This window comes from Notamacropus eugenii, chromosome 1 (assembly GCF_028372415.1).
Source record: "Notamacropus eugenii isolate mMacEug1 chromosome 1, mMacEug1.pri_v2, whole genome shotgun sequence".
NCBI lineage: Eukaryota > Metazoa > Chordata > Mammalia > Diprotodontia > Macropodidae > Notamacropus > Notamacropus eugenii.
Window position 1 is genome coordinate 205151124 of NC_092872.1, and position 24134 is coordinate 205175257.

At 38.3% G+C, this 24134-nt stretch overlaps 1 protein-coding gene across 1 annotated transcript in view; it reads right to left on the reverse strand.

The window, feature by feature from the left end:
- The window catches only part of CPXM2 (carboxypeptidase X, M14 family member 2), a 246015-nt gene that overhangs the window by 73757 nt on the left and 148124 nt on the right, over positions 1 to 24134 (reverse strand). Inside the window, exons 5-6 of the mRNA XM_072624882.1 lie at positions 11386 to 11470; positions 7639 to 7789 (exon numbers count right to left, since the gene is read on the reverse strand). Of these exons, the coding sequence (XP_072480983.1) occupies positions 7639 to 7789; positions 11386 to 11470 (236 nt within the window). The remainder of the gene's footprint in view (positions 1 to 7638; positions 7790 to 11385; positions 11471 to 24134) is intronic.

A 24134-nucleotide genomic window follows, 5' to 3' on the forward strand; every position in this document is an offset into this window, starting at 1 on the left:
ACAGGAAACTTGATCCTAAGGATCACAGAGATCAGCAGTGCTGATTGATTAGCTGGAAATTACATTTCAGGGAATCACTGAATCTTAGAGTTGTAAGAGACTGAAGAGGCTACTGGTACAAAATGTACTTGAACGAAGAATTCCCTTGGTAACGTGCCCAATCAGGAGCAATCCAGCTTTTATTTGAAGGCCTCCCCTAAAAGGGAATGCATATCTCTCTGAGGCAACCCATTCCATTTCTTCATAACCCTAATTCTTACAAGATGTTTGCTTTTATCAAGTCAAATTTTGTCCCTTTTTGACTTCTAGTCATTTCTTAGTTCTATGCCTGAAGGCCAAATAGAACTATTTTCCTTCTTCTTCTAAACAACAACCTTGCAAATTCTCAATGGCAGCTAAACCAACTCCTCAGTCCTAGACTCCTATGACTCTAGGCTAAAGAGTATTTGTTGCTTCAATTTATTTTTACATGTCATTATCCCAAAGCTTTTTCCTATGCTGGTAGCTCCTCCACTAGATGCCTCCAAATTACTAAGGCCATTACTATAATAAACACAAATTAATGAAGATACTTAATCCCAAGAAGTAAATATATCTCACTGGGGTCAAGATAAAAAGGAGAAAGGGGTGGAAGGGAGGAAATAAGAAACATTTTGATGCACTATGAACTAGGGTTCAAGTTTGTATGGGTCTTTGAAAGGATGAGCAAAGTTATGTTGGGTTTGGTGTACACACTGACCCTCTCTCCTGTGAGCCACAAATTGAGTGATAAGAGAAAGTTATATCAAATTCTGATATAACCAAGTGCCCAAGTTGCTGTGTATTTCCAGTGGTCCTAGACTATAGGAATGATGGTCAGTGGGAGCCACTAGGGTAAAATATAAACCTGCCTCCAAAGAACTCCATTTATTAAAAGAGCAATACCAAGGAACCCTGCTGAAAATAATGAACATTATCCCAAGCCAACATCTGATTATCCTCATGACAAGCCTGTCCCTACTGAGGAAGGGAAAAACAAAAACAAGGAAATTACAGACTAAGAAGTGGCGAAGAGGTCAATCAAGGTCATGTCCATCTTGATATTGGCTAATTAGTGTGAGAGAGCAAGCACAGAACTATAAAGATAGGGCTATATCAATCTGGGTTTATTTATTAGTGTCACTGTTTCAAATAACTCTTATCTCATGAACTCCCTAGAGGGTTATGTTGCTCATAGGAATTCAGGAACAGCATTTGATTCCCACATTCTTTAGGCAGCAACATGGCCAATTTGCAGTAAGATTGACAAGAGAAGCTGTCAGAAAAAAAAGCTTCTCTGCTATGCCGCTGCTTTTATAGTTCCCAAAGAGAATCTGGACTGGGCACTGTGGCCCACAAGGGAAATCTCATGTTCATTGTAAGGACAGAAAGATATATTTTTTTCCCCAGCCAAAGCAACCTGAGTTGACAAAACATCTTGCTGCCGTTGACCAGACATTTTCTCCACCATTGAGGCTTAGTTTTACTTGGGTAAGTGGAGAAAGGGAGACTTCAACAAGGGTGAGATAACAAATTGCTCTTTTTTAGTCAACAGGACATTTTTCAGGGCCCAGAGATCCAGCACAATACAAATTCCTAGATGGGATCCAGCTTCATCTTATAGGCATGTCAAAATCTAAACAAGATCTATTTTTCATCTAGTTGTTTGTTTTGTTTTATTTTTCCCAGTAAGATGGTAAGTAATTGTATTTCTTTGCATTTCACTGAGAATTCTTTGTGGTATTTTAGAGATCACTGCAACTATTTCAATGTGATTTTCCAATAAGACAATTTTGAAAGCCAAGGTATACTTCATTCATTTAGACTTTTAAGGGGTTGAGAGGAGGGAAGGAATCAGACCAGTCATTTTTTTGGTATAGAGAACTTCTGATAAAGGAAATTCCTCTCTACTAATATAGATTGGCACCTGTTCTACTTAAAGTCTTTGAAAGTTGCCAGGGCTTTTCAGTGGTTAAGTGACTTGTCCTGCAACCATGCCACTGGTATTCACTATGCCATGCTTCCTCTTACTTAGAGCTTCTACAGAATATATTCCATGCCAGAAGCCAAGGTGCTCTTTGATGAAAATATATGTCCCCAATTAATATCTTTCTGATGCCTATATTCAATATCTTATTGAAAAACTATTTGTAGTTGCATCTGCTATGGGGTCTTATTTGTGATCTTGATCTAAATGTAAGAGATAAGATAGGAGAGAAGGGTCTTCAAGACAATGTCAGAGGAGAGACTTTGAGTCTGAATTTTATTTCTGAGTCAAAAACATTCTTATAAACAATACATAATATGGTGAGAGTATACATTCTCTATACTGTATCAGTTTTGTAACTATCGAGAGATGGGCTCCACTGCAAAGCAAAACAAAACTTCTCAGAAAGCCTCCATCAAGCATGTCCTTGTATGCTTCCATCACTTTCATAGATTTTATAACTGAAGAGAAGGAAGATTTTGTCAGTGTATCCTTTCTCCTTTGGTTGATCAGGAAAAGAATCAGTAATGATCCTCTCCATTCTTTAAACTCTGCCCCTCTTAGAGCTCTCTTAGGGTTCAGTGTCTGAATTCTTGGAAAACTGAATCCTCTCCAATACAGATTCCTTCTTCATGTACTTGATCTGGTCCAGTATCTCTCCTCAAGTTCACCTTCTTCAATGCCATTTCCATTTTCCCATACAGAACATTAGGCAGAGATATGGCAAAGTGAAATGTGGTGTTTCCTTGATTATTTCTGAGATCAGATCACTGTGAAGAATTCTAGATGATTCACTGATGCTCTAAACAAATGATTTCTGTCCAGTGATACCAAAATTAAGGAATAAAATCATGTCTATAGGCATATTAACATTAGTTATGAATGAAACCAGAAGGTATAGAAAAAGTAAGACCTGAAAGGAAAGACAGAATCCCAGAAGTGGAAGGAATCCCAGACACCAGTGAATCCAACCTACACCAGAATAGGAATTTGCTTTATAAAACCCCCAACAAATGATCATCCAAAGGAAGGCTTCTAGGGGTAAAAAAATCAATGCAACACAACACAAAAATAGCCTTACAATGAGCTATAATTTCTCTAAAACTTCCATCCATATGGTTCTTAATTCTGTTCTCTGGAGCCAAGTAAAACAGATATCGCTGCATTCCTAGCACCTAGCACAGTACTTTAGATATCGTAGGTACTTGATATACATATTTGGTGACTTGACATCCCACTCTCTACTGCTCCAACACCTTGAGCCATTTTAATCCTAAGTCCTTACTCTGTGATGGCCAACTTAGAGGATCATGGAAAAACCATCATATTCTCCAAAGGAAAAATTCCCTAACGTCTCTCAGAGAGTTCCCTCATTAAAAAAAATAAGTTCTGCCTTAGATGCCTCCTGGCCCCATCCCACAGACAGGGTTTCTAGCACACTGACATTCCCAGGTTCCTATACTTACAGCTCTATTTTATCTGCTCCTGTTTGTCCTACTACTAATTATATTTATTTTCATATATTCTCTGTACTCTGATCAGCATGTCCTAACCCCAAGAACTCCCTGGGAAGGGCCAATTTTTGGGAAGTCCCAAGTCCTGTTCTTGCTTTTCATCTGTACTCTATCTCTTCGCTTCTCTCTGGCTTTTTCTTCTTACCTTTCACATCCACCACAAAAGCTAATTACCCGGGAGAAAACAAGAGTCCTCCAAATGCCATAACATATTTTCTGATTTGAGAAAACAGAACTTGTCAATGAAAATCAGAAAAGGCCAGAGGTTAGAATAAACAACATGAAACTCTAGGAAGGAAGAAAGATCGGAATAGTTCAGACTCTAGAAAAATAGAAAAACACATACCTTTTCTGTGCTCCCAACTACTCTTTCTCCCTCCAATAAGAATTAACTTGGCTATAAATCAACGCACATCCCCCTTTCTCTCACCAATCCAAGTTGCCAGTCACTGCTAAATTACCTTACAAATGTTAGAATTTATGTGTGCATGTGTGTATTCATACACATACGTATATATTATTTGTTTTATATCTCTATCCATGTCTATGTATTATATATATAAAACTTATCTATGTATCTATTCTATCTACCTATCATCTATCTATCTATCTATCTATCTACCTATCTATCTATCTATCTATCTATCTATCTATCTATCTATCTATCTCCATATGCTAGTGGAATGTAAGCTCTCTGAGGCCAGATAGACACTCTTTTTCCTTTATTGTTTTTATAGTTCCAAAGTCCAAAACAAGGCCAGGCATATAGAAGGTATTAGTCTGAATTCAGTTCGCTCTCAAACTCCAGTAGCAATAACTACACTCACTGGTAAGTAGCTGTATTTTCATAAAGATTTGCACTTTTGAATTTGACAGGATTTGGCTGTAATTGAATCTGGATGGGAGAGATTCAATCCACATTTAAGCTTCTATAGAAGTCTGAAATTCAGTTCAGGAAAATTTATAAGTGACAGATAAAAAGAATATACATGACACATCTCTATAATAGGTTCCCTCCTCCTCCTTCATAGGTTCTCAGAGAAATGAATAAAGGATTTGAGGAAATTGATTTCATCATGGGCTCAAGGATAAAGAGAAATATTTCATGAGATATCTGGTCATCTCACCTTGCAGAGCTCAGAGAGTTTAAGCAAAGTAGCCACTTTAAAGATAATTGGAGCTTAGGTGCCAACATCTCTCATGGAAGTCAGAGAGAAATTCTATGTTGAAATTGATAAAATTCTCCAAATTACGAAAGGTTGAAAACAATACTGGACAATAAAGTTCAGAAATTAAGAAATTAACAGAGTCAAAGGCTTTATAGACTGCTCAGGAATCTCACTCCATTATGGTATGGCATCAGTTTATTCAAAGAAAGATCCAGGGAGTTTAACAGGAGTCAGCAGTAAGATATGAAAGCCAGGAAAACTCATTTGATCTCACAATAACCTAAAAGAGGAAGAGTATCCTTCAAAAATGGAATCAAAAAGGGTTGAAGATGTGGAAAAGATCACAGGACAGCATTTAAAAAATGAAACCAGCCAACCTCTAAACACAGCAGAAGTGATTGGTTAACAAACCCAAGAGATCTTTTTGGCATCTATTCATTGTATACAGTTAAATCATCAGTTCATCAAGAGAAAAGATCAAAGTAAACGCTAGATGAGAGGAAAGGAGAGAAATGACAGCTTGCTGTGTACAATTAGAGCAGCTCCCATTTGTTGTGTTTTAAAGATCCAGAGCCTAGACCTAGAAATGCTGAGAATGAAGTTAACTATCATTTCTTAGAAAAGTTTGTCTAATGCAAAACAATAACAAGAATTCTGAGAGAGTACAAAAAAGACCCTCGTTAGAAAAACTTAATCTCCTTGCTTAAGAGGAAATATTGGCAACTGAGCATGACCACAGTTTAGAGTACAAACTGGTAGGATGACAAAGAGATGTTCAGAATGAACTTGTCATATGTGACACCCGACCAAAATCTAAATGTTCACTATTTAAAATAAAATGACTGGCTAAATAAATCCCAGATTGACTATACTCTTTTCCTGGCTCCACCCCTCAGTGGGGTGGGTGATGGGCCTGCCATGTGTTGTAGGTGAGGGTCATTCATGATTCAAGCTAAAGCTCCTCAGTGTCAGAAGCAAAGAAAGTCATCAACAAGAAGATTCCTACTTGGCAAAGAATTAGAAGTTGAAGGGATGCATGTCAATTGAGAAATGGCTGAACACATTGCGGCATATAATTGTGATGGAATACCATTATGCTATAAGAAAGGATAACTATATTGTTTGCCTTCTCAGTGGATGATGGAGGGCTGGGAGGGAGAGAGAAAATCTAGAACTCAAAATTTAAAAAGCAAAGAATGTTAAAAATAAATTAATATTTTAAAACATGAAAAAAAATGATGAGGGAGATGGTTTCAGAAAAACCAGGGAGAACTGAGAAGAACCAGAAGAATGTAGTAGCCATATCATAATGATGATCATTAGTTGGCTACTCTTGTCAATACCAGTGATCCAAGATAATTATGGACTCACAACGAGCAATGCTACCTTCAGAAAGAAAACTGATCAACTGAGAGTAAACTGAAGTATTGTTTTTCACTTTATTTTTCCTAGTTTTTTTGCCACATGGGTAATATGGAAATATATTTGGCATGATTTCACATATATAATAGTTATCATGTGGATTGTCTTCTCCTGGGTGGGGGAGGAGCTTGAGGGAGGGAGAAAACTGGGAACTCAAAATTTAAAAAATAAGGAATGTTAAAAATAAATAATTAGCAAAAATTTTAAAACAAAAGAAGATCCTACTTAGGGCGTCCCAGAAACATCAGGATATTTGTGCAAAGGCAGAGTTGGTTGCTAGGGATACGAAGGGCTGTATTGAAGGGCCAGAGGCAAAAGGTAGTATTATCTGGATGTGAAAGTGGAATTTGGGAGCCAAATCAAGCATAATTTGAGGAGGAAGTCAGAAAAGCTGGTCTGAGAGTCAGCCTGAAGGGTTTAATACTATAGAATAGAAGAGAGCGTCTGGGCTTGCACAATACTCCTGCAATTTGCAGCACTGGTTTCTGGACACATACGTATATGTGTTTTATGTCCAGGCTAATGAGACCAGCAACCCTCACTTCTAGCTTCCCCTAAATCAGTCGCTGCAGGATGGGAAATGCTACCATCCATAGAAACATGACTCTCTATGGTAAAATTCATCTTTAAGCAAAGGAGGCTACTTATCCTCACAGACCAAGCATCACTTCATAATGAAACATTTATTATTCAGTCCTCGTGGGTGCCAACCCTCACCTTCCATCTGAAAAAGGCACAAATCTGGAAAAGACACCCACCTGACCTCTGGCCTTTAGAACTAACAAAGAGAATCTTTGTTGAACAAAATGGCACCACGCGTTTTCTATTCTGACACATGTGCAGCTGCAGGTAATCCATCAGTTTTGTTTGAGAAGCCAGCTGTGTCTTGTTGTTTCCCAATACAAAGCTGCATATTACATTTTGACAATGCCTTTGTGGGCAGAGAACCACACACAGACTACAGCAACTGGTTTATATTGATATTTAACAAGTGAGGCAATTTCACAAATCATATGGGGATTTGTATTTTTCTTTATACATTGGTTAGTTATGACCTAATGGAAAGAGCTTGAACAGGCTTTTCCACACTACCTGGATGCTTATTCATGAGCTTAAGAAAGACATTTAACTTTCTTGAGCTTTAGTCTCACTCGTTAAATGATTGGACTCAGTGGCCTGGGAGGTTCCTTCCAACTTTAGATCTGAGATCTTCTTTGGGCTCTGGGCAAACCATCCTCATCGATAAAATACAAATTGTAATACTGGCTCTATCTTCTGCACTGAGGTAATATTACAATTGAATGAGAAAATTGTATAAAATGCTTTGTTAATTGTAAAGTGTTGTCATCATCTGTTTGTACAAAACTGTCTCTTCCATTAGACTGTAAGCCTCTGGTGAGCAGGAACTAATTTTGTCTTTCTTTGTATCCTTGATGCTTTTCATAGCAGCTTCCTGGAACATAGACGACACTTAACAAACGTTGATTGACTGACTAAATGTCAGGCATTAAGCAAAGATATCACTTACCAGGTAATGGACAACCTAGAATTTCCAGCCTCAAGCAGATGCTTCCATTATCAAACCATGACCGAGGGTTTATGCGGATATAACGGGCCACCACTGGAACTGGAAGCTCATTGAGGACTGGGATTTCTTTTTCACTGTTTCCTTCAAATATCTATTTGAGAACAAAGGAGAAATTTATCATTTTGATGAGGATCAGATAGATTTTCAGTTAAAGAAATTAGCTTTTCCCCACAATTTTCTAGTAGATCTCATAAGAAACAGTTGGGTCATGGCAATTCCATTCCTTTTCATCATTAATCAAATATATTGTCTGTCCAAGGAACTATGTAGACACTGGGATAGAGCAACTAGGTGGCACAGTACAGTGCTTGGCCTGGACTCAGGAAGACTCTCTTCCTGAGCTCAAACCTAGCCTCAGATACTTACTAGCTGTGTAACCCTGGGTAAGTCACTTAACCTCCTTTGCCTCAGCTTCTTCCTCTGTAAAATGAAGGGGAAAAGGAAATGGCAAACCACTTCAGTATCTTCACAAGAAAACCCCAAATGGGGTCATGAAGAGTTTGATATGATGTGAATGACTGGACAACCACAAAGGCACTGGAATACAAAGGCAAAAAGGCAATATTTCTTTTCCTCAAGAAGCTTACATTCCACTAAGGAGATATAATATATACATAAATGAGCATAATATAAAGACTATTGGGGAAAGGGAGCATATCAACACTTGGTAAGACTAAGAAAGATTTCACAGAGAACGTGGCACCTGAGGAGAGCTTTGAAAGAAGAGATGGATTCTGAAATGTGGAATGACTGTGTTTCAGGCTTGGGGAACGGCCTGTGCTAAAGAGCAGATGCAGAACATGGGTGACCAGACTCAAAGAATGGTCATCAGTGGTTCAATGTCAAAATGGTGGACAAAAGGGCAAAACACTGTAGGAGTCTGTCTTTGACCCTGTGCTGTTTAACACTTTTATCAATGACTTGGATAAAGGCAAAAGATAGTTTCTCATCAAAGTTGCAAATGACACAGTGGGGAGAGATAGTCGATGATGGTTTCTAAAATGAACTAATACATTCAGTTAAAAGGGATAAATATTTTAAATTCTTGCACTTTGTAACAAAAATCCAATTGGCAGGCATAACATCAAAGAGGCATGGACAGAGAGAAGGTTTTTGGAGAACAACTGGAGTGTCTAAGTGGACTGAAAGTTCAATATGAATTAGCAGGGTGATTTGGAAGCCGAAAAAGCTCACGTAATCTTGGGTTGAATTAAGAGGGACATAACTTTCAGGAAAAAGGAGGCAGCAGTCCCATTGCATCCTACCCTAACTATAGAGATTTTCTCTGAGCATTGTGTTCAGTTATGGGCACCACAATTTAAGGAGATTGATAAGTTGGAAAGGGTCAAGAGGAGGACAATCAGGAAGATGAAGGGACTCTGGTAGCTGTCACATGGGGGTTGGTTAAAGGTACTGGGGATTCTGAGCCTGTAGAACACTGAGGTAAGGGGTGCAGATAGGGAAATGATAATTGCCTTGAAGTATTTGAAGGGCTGTCATGAGAAAGAGGGACTAAGCTTATTCCAGTTGAGGGCTGAATCAGGAGTGAAGTTGAAAAGAAAACAATTTAGGCTTGAATTAAGAAAGTACTTCCCACCAAAAAGAGCTGTTCGAAAATGGAATGAGTTCCCTCAAGAGGTAATAGTTTTCCTCCTCTTGAAAATCTTCAATCAGACGCTGGTTAATCACTTATCACCTATGTTAGAGTGGGGATTCCTTTTGTGTGGGGGCTGGAATAGATGGTCCCTTGAAGTCCCTTCTAACTCTCATATCCTGTGATTCTGAGTACTGAGTTCAAGGAATAGGCACCATTGAGTTTAGCACAGAGATCATGAAGGAAAGTTTTATGAAATAAGGGTAAGAAGGCAGCTGAAATCTAGGTCACGAAAGAGCTTAAATGCCAGATAAAAGAGTTTCTATCATGTATTGGTAACTATTCATGAGGGATATTCACTGATTAAGTCATTCAGCATACAACAATAATTTGTTAATTGTTTGCAGAAAGTTCTCTTCTAGGCATAGCGATCAAAGGAGTGTAAAGATTAGCCTAGAGTATAAAGCAAACATTAAAATATATAAAGGAAATTTGAACATTATAAATACTTAGGAGAGGTTATGAGAAAAGCATACTGAGGGATCTTGCAAAGTTCTTTATAGAATTTCTCTATTTCTTCAACTCTATAATCAAAAGTGCCTCTTATGCTATAACTACCTTCACAGTGGCAACTCTCCCACTTTACCTCTCATGAGCACCATCAGTTGACATGACCAAATGGCCCTTGAGAGTCCAGATTTCCTATATGCCATAAGAAAACACTGGAGTAAGGACTTTGCATAGGGAGTTAAGAAATGTTTTTTGGAGACCATTCCTGTGAATGAATGGGGAATTCCTGTGGTTCAAGGAAGACTGGCTTCTTTCTACTCTTCACCTTCTCATCTCAAGAGAGGTAACCTAGGATACAGAAGGGTTAAGTTACTTTTCTAGGGTCACAAAGCTAGTATGTGCCAAACACAAGGCTTAAACTTTGGTCTCCCTAATTGCAATGCCAGTTCTCTATCCACTATGCCAAATTATCTCTTGAATTCAAAAACTAAAGGTGAGAAATTTAGGATATAATGACAATTTCAGAGCAATGGAATGGTATGATCAGGGCAGGGCCTTCAGTTAGATGCAAAGTTACTCGTCAAAAAGAATTTATTGAGCACCTGTAATACCTGTAGAACATAAAAGGGTACTTTGGAAAGGGAATCAGAGACATGGTTTTGTCCTAAAGGTGCACCCAACCAACCAAAGCTGTCTAGAGATAGGCATAAATAAGCCACTACTAGTAGAAATAAATAAATAATATAGTTAAGATTCAAGTTTCTAGAGTGAACAAACCACCACAGTCCCAAAGAAAGGGAAGGACATATACATGCACATATACACACATGCACTCACATGCACAATTAACCTGAATTGCAAACGTTGGTACTAAAAGGCATTTCTAAACTACTAAAGGAACAGCTAATTATGAAAACTCAATTTTAATAATATTTTCAACTGCGTTGTATAATTAAGTTTCACAGTAGTGGATAACTCTTAGTGAGTTCCATTCTTGAGGAAATGAGTCTGAAAATTTCAAAAACCAATAAAAATTTCTAAGGATGGTGAACCAGAACCTAATTATGCATAATAATTCCCCACTGACTTCATTTTTGAGTGAAATATAAGATGATTATCACACTAATAAATACATTGTACAATAGGCATAGCTGTATTTGGTGTGTTTATTATATGGCTATAGATAACATATTTAATAAATCCACTAGTTACCCTTTAATTTATATATGCATATATACACACATATATGTATATATACATATATGCATATATTATACATATAGATGTATATCCATTTAAAGATTTTCTTGAGTGAGTACTATGGTGCAATGGAAAGGTTGCTTAACTGAGAATTAGCACATTTAAGTTCTAAGCTTTGTTCTTCCATTACCAAATTGTGTGAACTTCAGCAAATTGCTTCCCCTCTCCAAGCAATATTTCAATTTCCTCATTTGTAAAATGGAGGAGTGAGAAGGAACTACAAGAGATGATCCTGGATATCACTGAAGGTTTTGAGTAGAGAATGGTTAATTACTTGACCACTTTCTATGGTTCTAATCCTGTCAACTATAATTGATACTTACCATATCTCCTGATCCATTCTTAATAGTGATCCAAGTATGACTGTCATTGCTTACCATCACCTTGTAAGATGTCACCCAGTCACTCCTAAGTGGGAATCAAAAGTTAACTGGTATTGGTATGGGTGCTCAAAAAAAAACCAAACACAACAGTGTATATGAACAACATGAGATGCTTTTCTGTGATAAAATTATCTCCACAACCTGTGTTACAAATTGGTCTGACAGTCTGATATGGAGAAATGCTTGAGTAGTATAATAGAATGGAACTGACCACATCATAAAAAGAATTGCCTGAGTTAAAAAAATGAGCATGATTCTCTCCATCACGGTCACAACCCATAGTCTTTCTATCCATTCCCCTAAGAGTCTGGATGCACATAATAATCAAAGAGCAGAGGCACCACATCCTCAGACCTTTTGAAAGTCTACCAAAGGGAAAAACACAGGCTGACAATTCTCCTGCCAGGGTAGGTAGAATAGGACAATTCCCTGACCCCTTATGCTCAGGAAATCCATTTCCTCTCACTGCCTCATCTACTATCATTTAGATATGTAACGAGGCAAAGAAGTATTATTTTCTACAATTAGACTTTACTGCATTAGAGATAACTGACAGTCCAACAACCCGTCACAAGTATTAATATATTGGGTTCTGTTTGGAGGGTTTTTTGGTTCAGATTCATGACTTCATCTTCACACCAGAATTCCTAGTGTGGAGCCTCCCTTCACATATACTGGTCAGCCATGTAGAGTCTTAGAGAACTGTATGAGCACTGACTGGTCCCTGATGACAAACAGAAATTCATCAGAGAGAGGATTTGAACCCAGGTCTTCCTCACTCCAAGGTTGGCTCCTTAGCCATAATTCAATATGGACCTTCTTATATATACACATATTTGAAACCCATTTTCACATATAGCAATTATTGTCTTTGTTTTCTCATTCAGTGAACCTTCATGACTTTTTATGAGGTTTTCTTGGCAAAGATAGTGTAGTGGTTTGCCATCTCCTTCTCCAGTGGATTAAGGTGAATAGAGGATAAGTGACTTGCCCAAGGTCACATTGTAAGTGAACACAGGTTTTCCTAGATCCAAGACAGCTAGGTGGCTCAGTGGACAGAGTGATGGGCCTGGATTCAGGAAGACCTGACTTCAAATCCAGTCTCAGACATTAAAACTGGTGACCTTGGGCAAGTCACTTAACCTCTGTTTGCCTGGAGTCAGGAAGATCTAAGTTCAAATCTGGCCTCAGACACTCACTAGCTGTCTGACTCTGGACAAATCACTTAACTTCTGTTTGCCTTAATCCATTGGAGAAGAAAATGGCAAACCACTCCAGTACCTTTGCCAAGAAAACCCTGTACACGATGATGAACAGTGAACGAGTCAGACACTAGTCTGACTATATTCTGCTTTGTTAGCAGAATATATGTCTCTAAGCCCAGCCCTCTACTCATTGAGCCACCTAGTAACCCCCAGAGCAATTACTCCATCCCCCCAAACTGAGAAAAAACCCAAATAAGTATTCTTGTTTGCAATATGAATCCATACTACCTGGTAAAATTTATTTGGAAAGATTAACTATTAAACATAATTCATTCAACAGCACAGTTATCAAGAACCTACAGCTACAAATTGACTTGGGGGATTATGATTGCTTCATGTGGGTGTGCCGTAGATGGGGTAGGAAAGATTATTTTCTAGAAGCCAAAATCTATAAATATAACATCTTCATCTTAGCATCACAAAAAAAATTATTTACTAGTAGTAAGCACTCCTTCTAAGTGACACCACGCCTGCATTTCCTACTTTGATGCAAATTTCTCAGACAGACTTTAGATTATTATAACTTAACCAGAACTGTCCAAAAATGAAGTGTTCTTGAAAATAGTGAGTTGCCCATCACTGGAGGATTTGAGGAGAGGCTGGATAATCACTCACCAAGGAGGTAATAGAGGTATTTCAAGCTTTCATTTTGGGCCAGATGACCTATAAGGGAATGGGCAACTCTATGATCCTTTGATTGTCAGTCATAATTACCTCTTGGGACATTGGTTTTCTCATCTGTGAAATAAGAAGCTTGAATTAGCTGATCGCTAAAGTTCTTTCCATCATTTGCATTCTTACATTCTATGATTCAGAGAACCAATGTCACTGGTTCTAGAGCTATGTTGTGTTTTATAAAACTACTCACTTCATATTATAAAATTACACCAAAACCAAACAACAAACCAATCTTCAGAGAAACTCCAGGTGACATCCCAGTAAGCTCCTTTCACTATGTTCATTTCATGTGATAATTGTTTGTTGTGACAATGACTGCCTCTTTCCCTAACAATTCAAAATTCTATGGGCACACAAGTCTATGTTAAATAAAATTAGGAGTAATTATGTAAGGATCATTCTTAGTCCTCAAAAATATAAGGATAAAGAGCAAAAAGAAACTTTCTAGAGAAAAGACAGAAAAAACCCTAAAACTTGGGTATCAAATCAATAATTTCTCTTTAAACAATCAAATGATCTTTTTAAAAATGGGGACCTAATAAAATGTAGGTTTATCTTTAATGGTATTTTCCCTTAAAACATTGCAGAAACACAGGGTGTTTTGTTTTGTTGTTTTTTAGTCATTTTCAGTCATGGTTGACCCTTGGGAACCTCTTTGGGGATTTTCTTGGCAAAGATACTGGAATAGTTTGCCATTTCCTTCTCCAGTTCATTTTATAGATGAGGAAACTGAGGCAAACAGATTTGCTCAGTCACACAACTGGTAAATGTCTGAGGCTAGATTTACTCAGGTCCCCCTGACTCCAAGCCCAAGCAGGCTATCCACTGCACTACCTAAGGGATTTAAATACCATATTTTTTCTCAATTACATGTAAAAACAATTTTAACATTCTTTTTTTTGGAATTGAGTTACAAATAATCTTCTTCTTTCCCCTCCCCTCTCATTGAGAAGGCAAGTAATTTGATATAAGATATACATGTTCAGTCTTGCAAAACAGATTTCCATATTAGTCATATTGTGAAAGAAAACACAAACCAAAAAAACTCACCAAACAAGAAAACTAAAGCTTTAAAAAGTATGCTGCAATCTGTTTTCATATTCTACCAGTTCTTGCACTGGTAGTGGATAGCATCTTTCATCATAAACCCTCTTGAATTGTCTTGGATCATTACATTGCTGAGAATAGCTAAGTCACTTACAGTTGATTGTTATGTACTATTGCTAACCTAAGGGATTTTGCACACACCTAAAGACCTTTCTACATCCCATTAATAACAAAGTATCAGACAATATTTTACTGGTATGAACTCTCTGAAACCCAACTGGACTTATTCATTGAATTTCATAGAGACCTGTTGGGTAGGATACACACACACACACACACATACACACACACACACACACACTCACATTAAAATATAGTTCCATAGCACCAAGAATTTGAACTGATGATGAACTTGGGTACTCTGCCAGAGATGTATCTCTTTCATATAGATATTATCTTCAAAAATTACTGAGCAGGTATATTTCTTATTTCTTGTTACAGGTGTGTGGCTTCCTTTTACTGACTTTAATATTTTAATGGATCCAATGGGATGATCCTTCCACTGGTACAAAACAAAATGCCTCTATATCCTTTATCCTCTGTGATTCATTTTTGGTATCTTTACATAAGTCCTTTAGGAAGGAATCATCCAATACACTCTGGAAACTCTTAATATTTTGTGAATACCAGAGTAGGACTTAGACTGTCCATTGTCCCTTACTCTTGGCATGTGATAAGACCACTTCTTTCTCTGCTCTTTCATATCTTTTGATGACATAATTTTTGCAAAAGTTATAATTAGTTATATGTTTTGGACTTCTTATGCCCATAATTCATCTATCCATTATGAAGAATTTACCTTTATGGTCACAAAGAAAGCCTATATGAGAATATATGGCTCCCCCAATGACCTGCCCCTCAATGTCTGGGTTGAGCATCAGGTCATGTCTTCTGAGGGGCTAATTGTGCTTAGCTGGGAACCTTCAGTCTTCTATTAGCTTGTCAAGGACTGATCCCCAGGGACCCTAGTTTACTATCAAAGCAAGATGAAAGTCTAAGTCATTTACTTTCTTTTATTCATGGTCTGGAGCTATTCTGGCCTTAAATTGTTTTTTTAAAGGTATGATTATCGCTGTCAGAAGGAACATGGGAGGGAAAGCATATGCCAAAATGGGCAAAGACTAATAGAGATCTTTCAATAATATTGTTTTCAAGATTTATGCCTGAGACTGCTATATATGTATATCTTTACCTATATCTATCCATCTATACATGAAAAGACTAAGAAGGAATTACCTTGCCATCTTATAACTCAATCTTGGTCTTCCTGGGCTGAATTATCTAACTTTTTTATACTGGATGTGGCTACATAGAGTGAATTCTGCTTTTAAATGGAATGTCCACATGTGTTAAGATTTTGCCTGGATTAGATCACTTTATTAGTCAAGATCCATGGTCACAAAATTTGATCATAATACTACTGGTATTCAATAAATCTACTTATACAGAGCCATCATCAATTGACACAGTGAAACAGCAAATCTATTGCACACCAGAAAGAATAAGCTTTTGTTATCTTCTCTATCTGAATAACTAGACTGTAGAATTATCTTATGGAATTTTCTGTTCTTCCAATGGTCATTTGTGGTCCTGTACTATCTAGTTAGTAAGTTGGATGCCTTGTTCTATGACAAGATAAATAATTTCTACTACATGTGCAAACTTAGCCAAAGCACATCTCTAGATATCAGTGTCCTCATCCATGAAATTGGGATGTTGAATCATCTGCATGGAGACCCTGTACATCAAGCATCCATTGTGCCCACAAGCTTCTGTTCTACTCTATTCATGAAAACATTCCCATTATGACTTCTCTCTTCCATATCCACTGACAAGAATCATTTAGAGGTGTTGATTACCCCCAAGTAGGTCACTAAGGCTAGAAGTACTCGCAAATAAAGAAAAATCTATAGTTTCTTTGCGCTAGGCATTAGGATTATTCAGCCATAGATAATAATAAAAGTAGTCATTGTCTGAGAGGTCAACATAAAATTTTCTGCACAGTCAGACTATTCCACATATAAAAATAATGCTGAAAATTATCCTCATTTCTAACTCTCATGTTAGGCAGACCTATTGGGATCAGTGTACGCCCTGCTCAGAATGATTTATCCAATAACATTACTATTTCCTTAGCTTCTAATATACAAAGTTTCGAAATCCACAGCACAGTTTAATGGCTTCTTCAGTTCACTAATGAACATTGTTATACAGACACAGATGGACAAGGCACACACACATGCATTCAGATTTAATTTGATATGATTGAGAGTTTCTCTTGAAAAGTAATGTTGCTGAGGTAGAGAGCTTTTGTGCCCAACCCTAAACTGAAGTGCATTAATGATAAGAGTGAGATGCTGTGCCATGCATGGCTTCTAGTTCCAACCACATCATAGTCTTCCTTCTCAATAGGAGACAGTTTTATTATAGTGGAAGGAACACTGAATTCGGAATCAGAAGACCTAGGCTTCATTCCTGGCTCAGCTACTTCCTTGCAGTACTACCTACTTGCAGTCATGCAAATTGCTTAACTTCCTGAAGCCTCAGTTTCCTCATTTGTCAAAGGGATATGGAATGAAAAATGCATTAATTATGCATTTACCATGTACCAAGCACTGTGCTGAGTCCTAGGGACACAAATAAAAAAGCCCTCAAGGAGTTTACGTTTTGGTTTTTGGCTATAATGCATAAAAAATTACGTAAAGGATAAGAACAACATCCCTGTCTACATCACCACATTGTTGTAGGAAATACTGGATGTAAAGCATGGACATTATTGCAGTTATTATTATTTCAAGTGTACACAGTTTCACCTTAGTGTCCTCTCATCTGGCCACTCAAAGTGTTAGAGAAAAAATGCACGACAAAGACTTCAGTGAAGACCCTGAGCATCTTCAATCCTTTCCTATACAGGTTTTAGTCAAAAGACTCAGAGGAGTGACACCTATTAAGGGGGAATATTATATATGTAAGCATACACATATACATACATATATACACATATGCATATATCTATACATATACACTCACACAGATGTATATATACATATGTATATATGTACACACATATATAAACATACATATACTGTGGAGTTAGTGTGCCTAACATGTGTGTATACATATGTTTGCATGGAAATAATTTATGGTAAGGCAGCTAAGTAGCACAGTGCTGGACCTGAAGTCAGGGAGACTCATCTTCCTGAGTTTAAATCTGGCCTCAGAAACTTACAAGCTGTGTGACATTGTTTGCCTCAGCTTCTTCATCTGCAAAATGAACTGGAGGGGGAAAGGAAACCACTCCAACCTCTTTACCAAAAAAATCCCAAAAAGGGTCACCAAGAGTCAGACACAACTGAAATAACTCAACAACAACAACAAACAGCAACACAACACATTTTGAAAGGTCATTTCCTGAGAGATTTATATTTCCCTATATGTCCCTCACCCATTTTTTTCTTCTTTAAAACAGCAAGTTTGTGAAGCTTATCTAAGAAAAACAATCTTAGAATCAGACTGCTGGAGGTAAAAAAGCCTTAGTCCTATTCTCCAACCCTCTCATTTGGGAGATGGGAAAGCTGAAGTCCAGTGTGATTTGACCAAGGCCACATTATTGGCAGAACTTAATTGAGAAGCACCTTTGGCCTTTTTGGATCAGGCAAGGAGATTTCCATGAAAGAAATAGCCCCTGGCTGTGGTGGCAATGAGTATATCTAGTCAATTTCATTTTTTTTCCTTATACCAAACCGTGTCTCAGCCTTCTAATCATCTCTCTCATACTCTGAATTTGCATTTTTTAGAAGTATAAGAATATCCTTGCATGCTCTTATTAGATTTGCAATCCTCTAAGGCAGAGGTTCTTAACCTCTTTCGTTTTATGGACCCAGCTGGTAGCTGAAACTTTTGGATCCTTTATCACAATGTTTTTAAATGCATAACATAAGATTCAAAAGACAAGCAGGGGTTATTGAAAACAAAGATTTAATTTTTTTGTTTCCTAATCCAAATTCAAGGATTACATTAAATCTATCTAATCCCTACTGTGGAGAAAATTGAGCAATAAACTGGTGCCACAGACTGACCTAGTTCCTGTTCTAGATCAAAGATGCTTAAAGCAACAAATCTTAAAGTAACAAAATATTTAAAAGAAAGGAGACTCTGGGACAGAGTCAACATGGCAGAGTAGAGAGATGGACCTGCTGTTAAAATGACTATTTTAACCTATTAAAAATGATTCTAAACAAATTCTAGAACAGCAGAAACTCCAAAAGGACAGAGTGAAAAAGATTTCTAGCCCAAGGCAGCCTGGAAGGCCAACAGGAAAGTTCTATCACATCAGGCTCAGAGCGGAGTATAGCCCAGTCTTGACTGTGAGGTGCCCCTGGACAGAACTGGAGCAGGTTTCAGGGCACAGAAGCCTGGGAAGCAGCTTTGGTTCCCAGATTCCTCAACGCATAAATGCCAAAGACAACTTCAAATGTCAGTGAGAAAGCTCTTTCACCTGGGTGAGAAGGGAGCAGGGTCCTGCCCTAGACCTGGGCTCCAGGAAGCGGCAGGGGAATCAAGCAGCCAATTTGAATCTCAGCCCTGACTGGTAGCCCTGGGGTGAGGAGGAGCACTGCCATGGTGGAGCTAGAGGCATTTGTAGAGAGGGAACACTACTAGCAGATCCTGGGCAGAAAAGCTTGTGGTTGCTCCCAGATCAGAGCACAGGTCAGGAGAGGAACAAACTCTTCTCACTTTACTGTGCCACCTTGGAAGAACTGAGAACTTGCAGTACCCTACAGCACACCCTCCACTTGACAAAGGACTCAAAAGTCAAGTAACTGACTGGGGAAATGCCCCAAAAAGAGAAAAAATAACACTATAGAAGGTTAGTTTCTTGGTGAACAGGTATTTTTCTCCATCCTTTTGGATGAGGAGGAACAAAACATACCATAAGAGGAAGACATAAAAGTCAAGGTTTTTTCATCCAAAACCTCCAAAATAAATTTGCAATGGTCTCAGGCCATGGAAGAGCTCAAGAAAGATTTCAAAAATCAAGTAACAGAGGTGGAGGAAAAATTGGGAAGAGAAATGAGAGTGATGCAAGAAAATTATGACAAGTGAGTCAGCAGCTTGCTAAAGGAGACCCCCAAAAATGCTGAAGAAAATAACACCTTTAAAAATAGAATAACCCAAATGGCAAAAGACATCCAAAAAACCAATGAGGAGAAAAATGCTTTAAAAAGCAGAATTAGCCAAATGGAAAAGTAGGTGCAAAAGCTCACTGAAGAAAACAGTTCTTTAAAAAATAGAATGGAGCAGATGGAAGCTAATGACTTTATGAGAAACCAAGAAATTACAAAACAAAACCAAAAGAATTAAAAAATTGAAGACAATGTTAAATATCTCATTGGAAGAATGGCTGATCTGGAAAACAGATCCAGGAGAAAAATTTAAAAATTATGGGACTACCTGAAAGCCATCATGAAAAAAAAGGGCCTAGATATCCTCTTTCACGAAATTATCAAGGAAAACTGCCTTGATATTCTAGAACCAGAAGGTAAAATAAATATTGAAAGAATTCACTGATCATCTGCAGAAAGAGATCTGAAAAGAAAAATTCCTAGGAATATGAAGCCAAATTCCAGAGTTCCCAGGTCAAGGAGAAAATACTGCAAGCAGCCAGAAAGAAACAATTTGAGTATTGTGGAAATACAATCAAGATAACACAGAATTTAGCAGCTTCTACATTAAGGGATCCCCAGGTTTGGAATATCGTATTCCAGAAGACAAAGGAACTAGGATTAAAATCAAGAATCACCTACCCAGCAAAATGAGTATAATACTTCAGGGGAAAACATGATCATTAAATGAAAAGGAGGACTTTCAGCCATTCTTTTTTTAAATTTATTTATTTAACTTTTAACATTCATTTTCACAAAATTTTGGGTTCCAAATTTTCTCCACATTTGTCCCCTCCCCCAAACCCAAAACACCAAGTGTTCTAATTGCCCTTATCACCAATCTGCCCTCTCTTCTATCATCCCTCCCTTCCCTTGTCCCCAACTTCTCTTTTGTCCTATAGAGCAACATAACTTTCTATACCCCTTTACCTGTATTTCTTATTTCCTAGTAGCAAGAACAGTACTCTACAGTTGTTCCTATAACTTTGAGTTCTAACTTCTCTTCATCCCTCCCTCCCCACCCATTCCCTTTGGGAAGGCAAGCAATTCAATATAGGCCATATCTGTGTAGTTTTACAAATGGCTTCCATAATAGTCATGTTGTGTAAGACTAACTATATTTCCCTCCATCCTATCCTGCCCCCCATTGCTTCTATTCTCTCTTTTGATACTGTCCCTCCCCAAGAGTGTTGACTTCAAATTGTTCCCTCCTCCCATTGCCCTCCCTTCCATCATCCCCCCCCATCCTGCTTATCCCCTTCTCCCCCACTTTCCTATATTGTAAGATAGGTTTTCATACCAAAATGAGTGTGCATTTTATTCCTTCCTTTAGTGGAATGTGATGAGAGTAAACTTCATGTTTTTCTCTCACCTCCCCTCTTTTTCCCTCCACTAAAAAGTCTTTTGCTTGCCTCTTTTATGAGAGATAATTTGTCCCATTCCATTTCTCCCTTTCTCCTCCCAATATATTTCTCTCTCACTGCTTAATTTCATTTTTTAAAGATATGATCCCATCCTATTCAATTCATTCTGTGCTCTGTGTGTGTGCATGTGTGTGTGTGTGTGTGTGTGTAATCCCACCCACTACTCAGATACTGAAAAGTTTTGACAGTTACAAATATTGTCTTTCCATGTAGGAATATAAACAGTTCAACTTTAGTAAATTCCCTTATGACTTCTCTTTGTTGTTTACCTTTTCATGCTTCTCTTCATTCTTGTGTTTGAAAGTCAAATTTTCTTTTCAGCTCTGGTCTTTTCATCAAGAATGCTTGAAAGTCCTTGATTTCATTGAAAGACCATTTTTTCCCCTGAAGTATTATACTCAGTTTTCCTGGGTAGGTGATTCTTGGTTTTAGTCCTAGTTTCTTTGACTTCTGGAATATCATATTCCACACCCTTCAGTCCCTTAATGTAGAAGCTGCTAGATCTTGTGTTATCCTGATTGTATCTCCACAATACTTGAATTGTTTCTTTCTAGCTTCTTGCAATATTTTTTCCTTGACCAGGGAACTCTGGAATTTGGCCCCAATATTCCCAGGAGTTTCTCTTTTTGGATCTCTTTCAGGTGATGATCTGTGGATTCCTTGAATACTTATTTTGCCCTCTGGTTCTAGAATCTCAGGGCAGTTTTACTTGATAATTTCATGAAAGATGATGTCTAGGCTCTTTTTTTTATCATAGCTTTCTGGTAGTCCCATAATTTTTAAATTGTCTCTCCTGGATCTATTTTCCAGGTCAGTTGTTTTTCCAATGAGATTTTTCACACTGTCTTCCATTTTTTCATTCTTTTGGTTTTGTTTTGTGATTTCTTGGTTTCTCATAAAGTCATTAGCCTCCATCTGTTCCATTCTAATTTTGAAAGAACTATTTTCTTCAATGAGCTTTTGAACCTCTTTTTCCATTTGGCTAATTCTGCTTTTGAAAGCATTCTTCTCCTCATTGGCTTTTTGAACCTCTTTTGCTAATTGAGTTAGCCTATTTTTCAAGGTTTTATTTTCTTCAGCATGTTTTTGGGTCTCCTTTAGCACGGTGTTGACCTGTTTTTCATGCTTTTCTTGCATCTCTCTCATTTCTCTTCCCAGTTTTTCCTCCACCTCTCTTATCTGATTTTCAGAATCCTTTTTGAGCTCTTCCACGGCCTGAGCCCACTGAATATTTATTTTGCCTGTTTGGGATACAGAAGCCTTGATTTCTATGTCTTTCCCTGATGGTATGCATTGTTCTTCCTCATCAAAAAGGAAGAGAGGAGATATATGTTCACCAAGAAAATAGCCTTCTATGGTCTTACTTTTTTTCCCTTTTCTGGGCATCTTCTCAGTAAGTTACTTGACTTCTGAGAGTCCTCTCCACCCCCACCTCGCCTCCAGATCCACCCAGCCTCCACCCAGCCAGCGCTTGGGGTCTGAGATTCAAATGCTGCTTTCCAACCTTAGGGCTTTGGCAGGTGGGGCTGCTATTCAGTGTGAGATTAAATTCAGGTGCTCAGGTGGGGGCAGGGCCACCACAAGGGGCTCAGTTCCCTCAGGGAGTTTATGTGGAGAGCTTCAACAATGGATCCAAGCTCCTGCCTGCTCTGGGAGCCCTGTTCGCTTCTGCCTCTGTTGCTGCTTCCCAAGGGGGCCTGAGCCATGGGGGTACCCCACTCCCCTCTCTGCTAACTGAAAAGCCCCTCTCACCGACCCTTGATGCCTGTGGGTGGAGGGACCTGCTTGGCTGCTGGAGATTCTGTCCCTGAAGCCTGCTCAGATCTGCTCCTCTCGGTGCTGCACAGCCAAGCCAGGGCTGGGCTCTGCTCCGGGCCTGGTGCGCAAGGGACCTTGCAGGTCAGTCCTTCAGATCTCTCTGGAACAGAAATCTCTTCCTCTCTGTTGTTGTGTGGCCTCCGCTGCTCCCAAATTTGTTAGTTCTTCCTTATAGGTATTTTATGGGCTATGGGTTTGGAGCTAGCATATGTGTATCTTTCTACTCTGCCATCTTGGCTCCTCCCCACTTTCAGCCATTCTTGATGAAAAGACCAGAGCTGAATAGAAAATCTGACTTTCAAACACAAGAATCAAAAGAAGCATGAAAAGGTAAACAGGAAAGAGAAATCATAAAGGACTTACTAAAGTTGAACTGTTTACATTCCTACATGGAAAGATAATATCTGTAACTCTCAGTATTTGGGTGGATGGAGGGATTATATACATATAGACAGAGTGCACAGGGTGAGTTGAATAAGAAAGGATGATATGTAAAAAAAAATAAAATTAAGGTGTGAGAGAGGGCTATATTGGGAGGAGAAAGGGAGAAATGGAATGGAGTAAATTATCTCTCATAAAAGAGGCAAGAAAAAGCTTTTCGAATGGAGGGGAAAAAGGGAGGTGAGATGGAAAAAGTGTAGCTTACTCTCATCACATTTGACTTAAAGAGGGAATAACATGGACACTCAATTTGGTATGAAAATCTATCTTACACTACAGGAAAGTAGGGATGAAGGAGATAAGTGGATTGTGGGGGGAATGATAGAAGGAAGGGCAAATGGGAGGAAGGAGTAATTTGAAGTAAACACTTTTGAGGAGTGACAAGGTCAAAAGAGATAATGAATAAATAGGGGACAGGATAGGATGGAGGGAAATACAGTTAGTTTTTCCCAACATGACTATTCTGGAAATCTTTTGCATAACTACACATATATAGCCTATATTGAATTGCTTGCCTTCACATTGGGGATGTGTGGGGAGGGAGGAAGGGAGAGAAGTTGGAACTCAAATATTTAGGAGCGAATGTTGAGAATTGTTTTTGCATACAACTGGGAAATAAGAAATTCAGGTCATGGGGCATAGAAGTATATCTTTCCTTACAAGAAAAGAGAGAATATGGGGATAAGGGAGGAGAGGGGTATGATAGAAGAGAGGGCACATTGGGGGAAGGGATAATCTGAATGCATGGTGTCTTGGGGTAGGGGAGAGGAGAGATGGGGAGAAAATTTGGA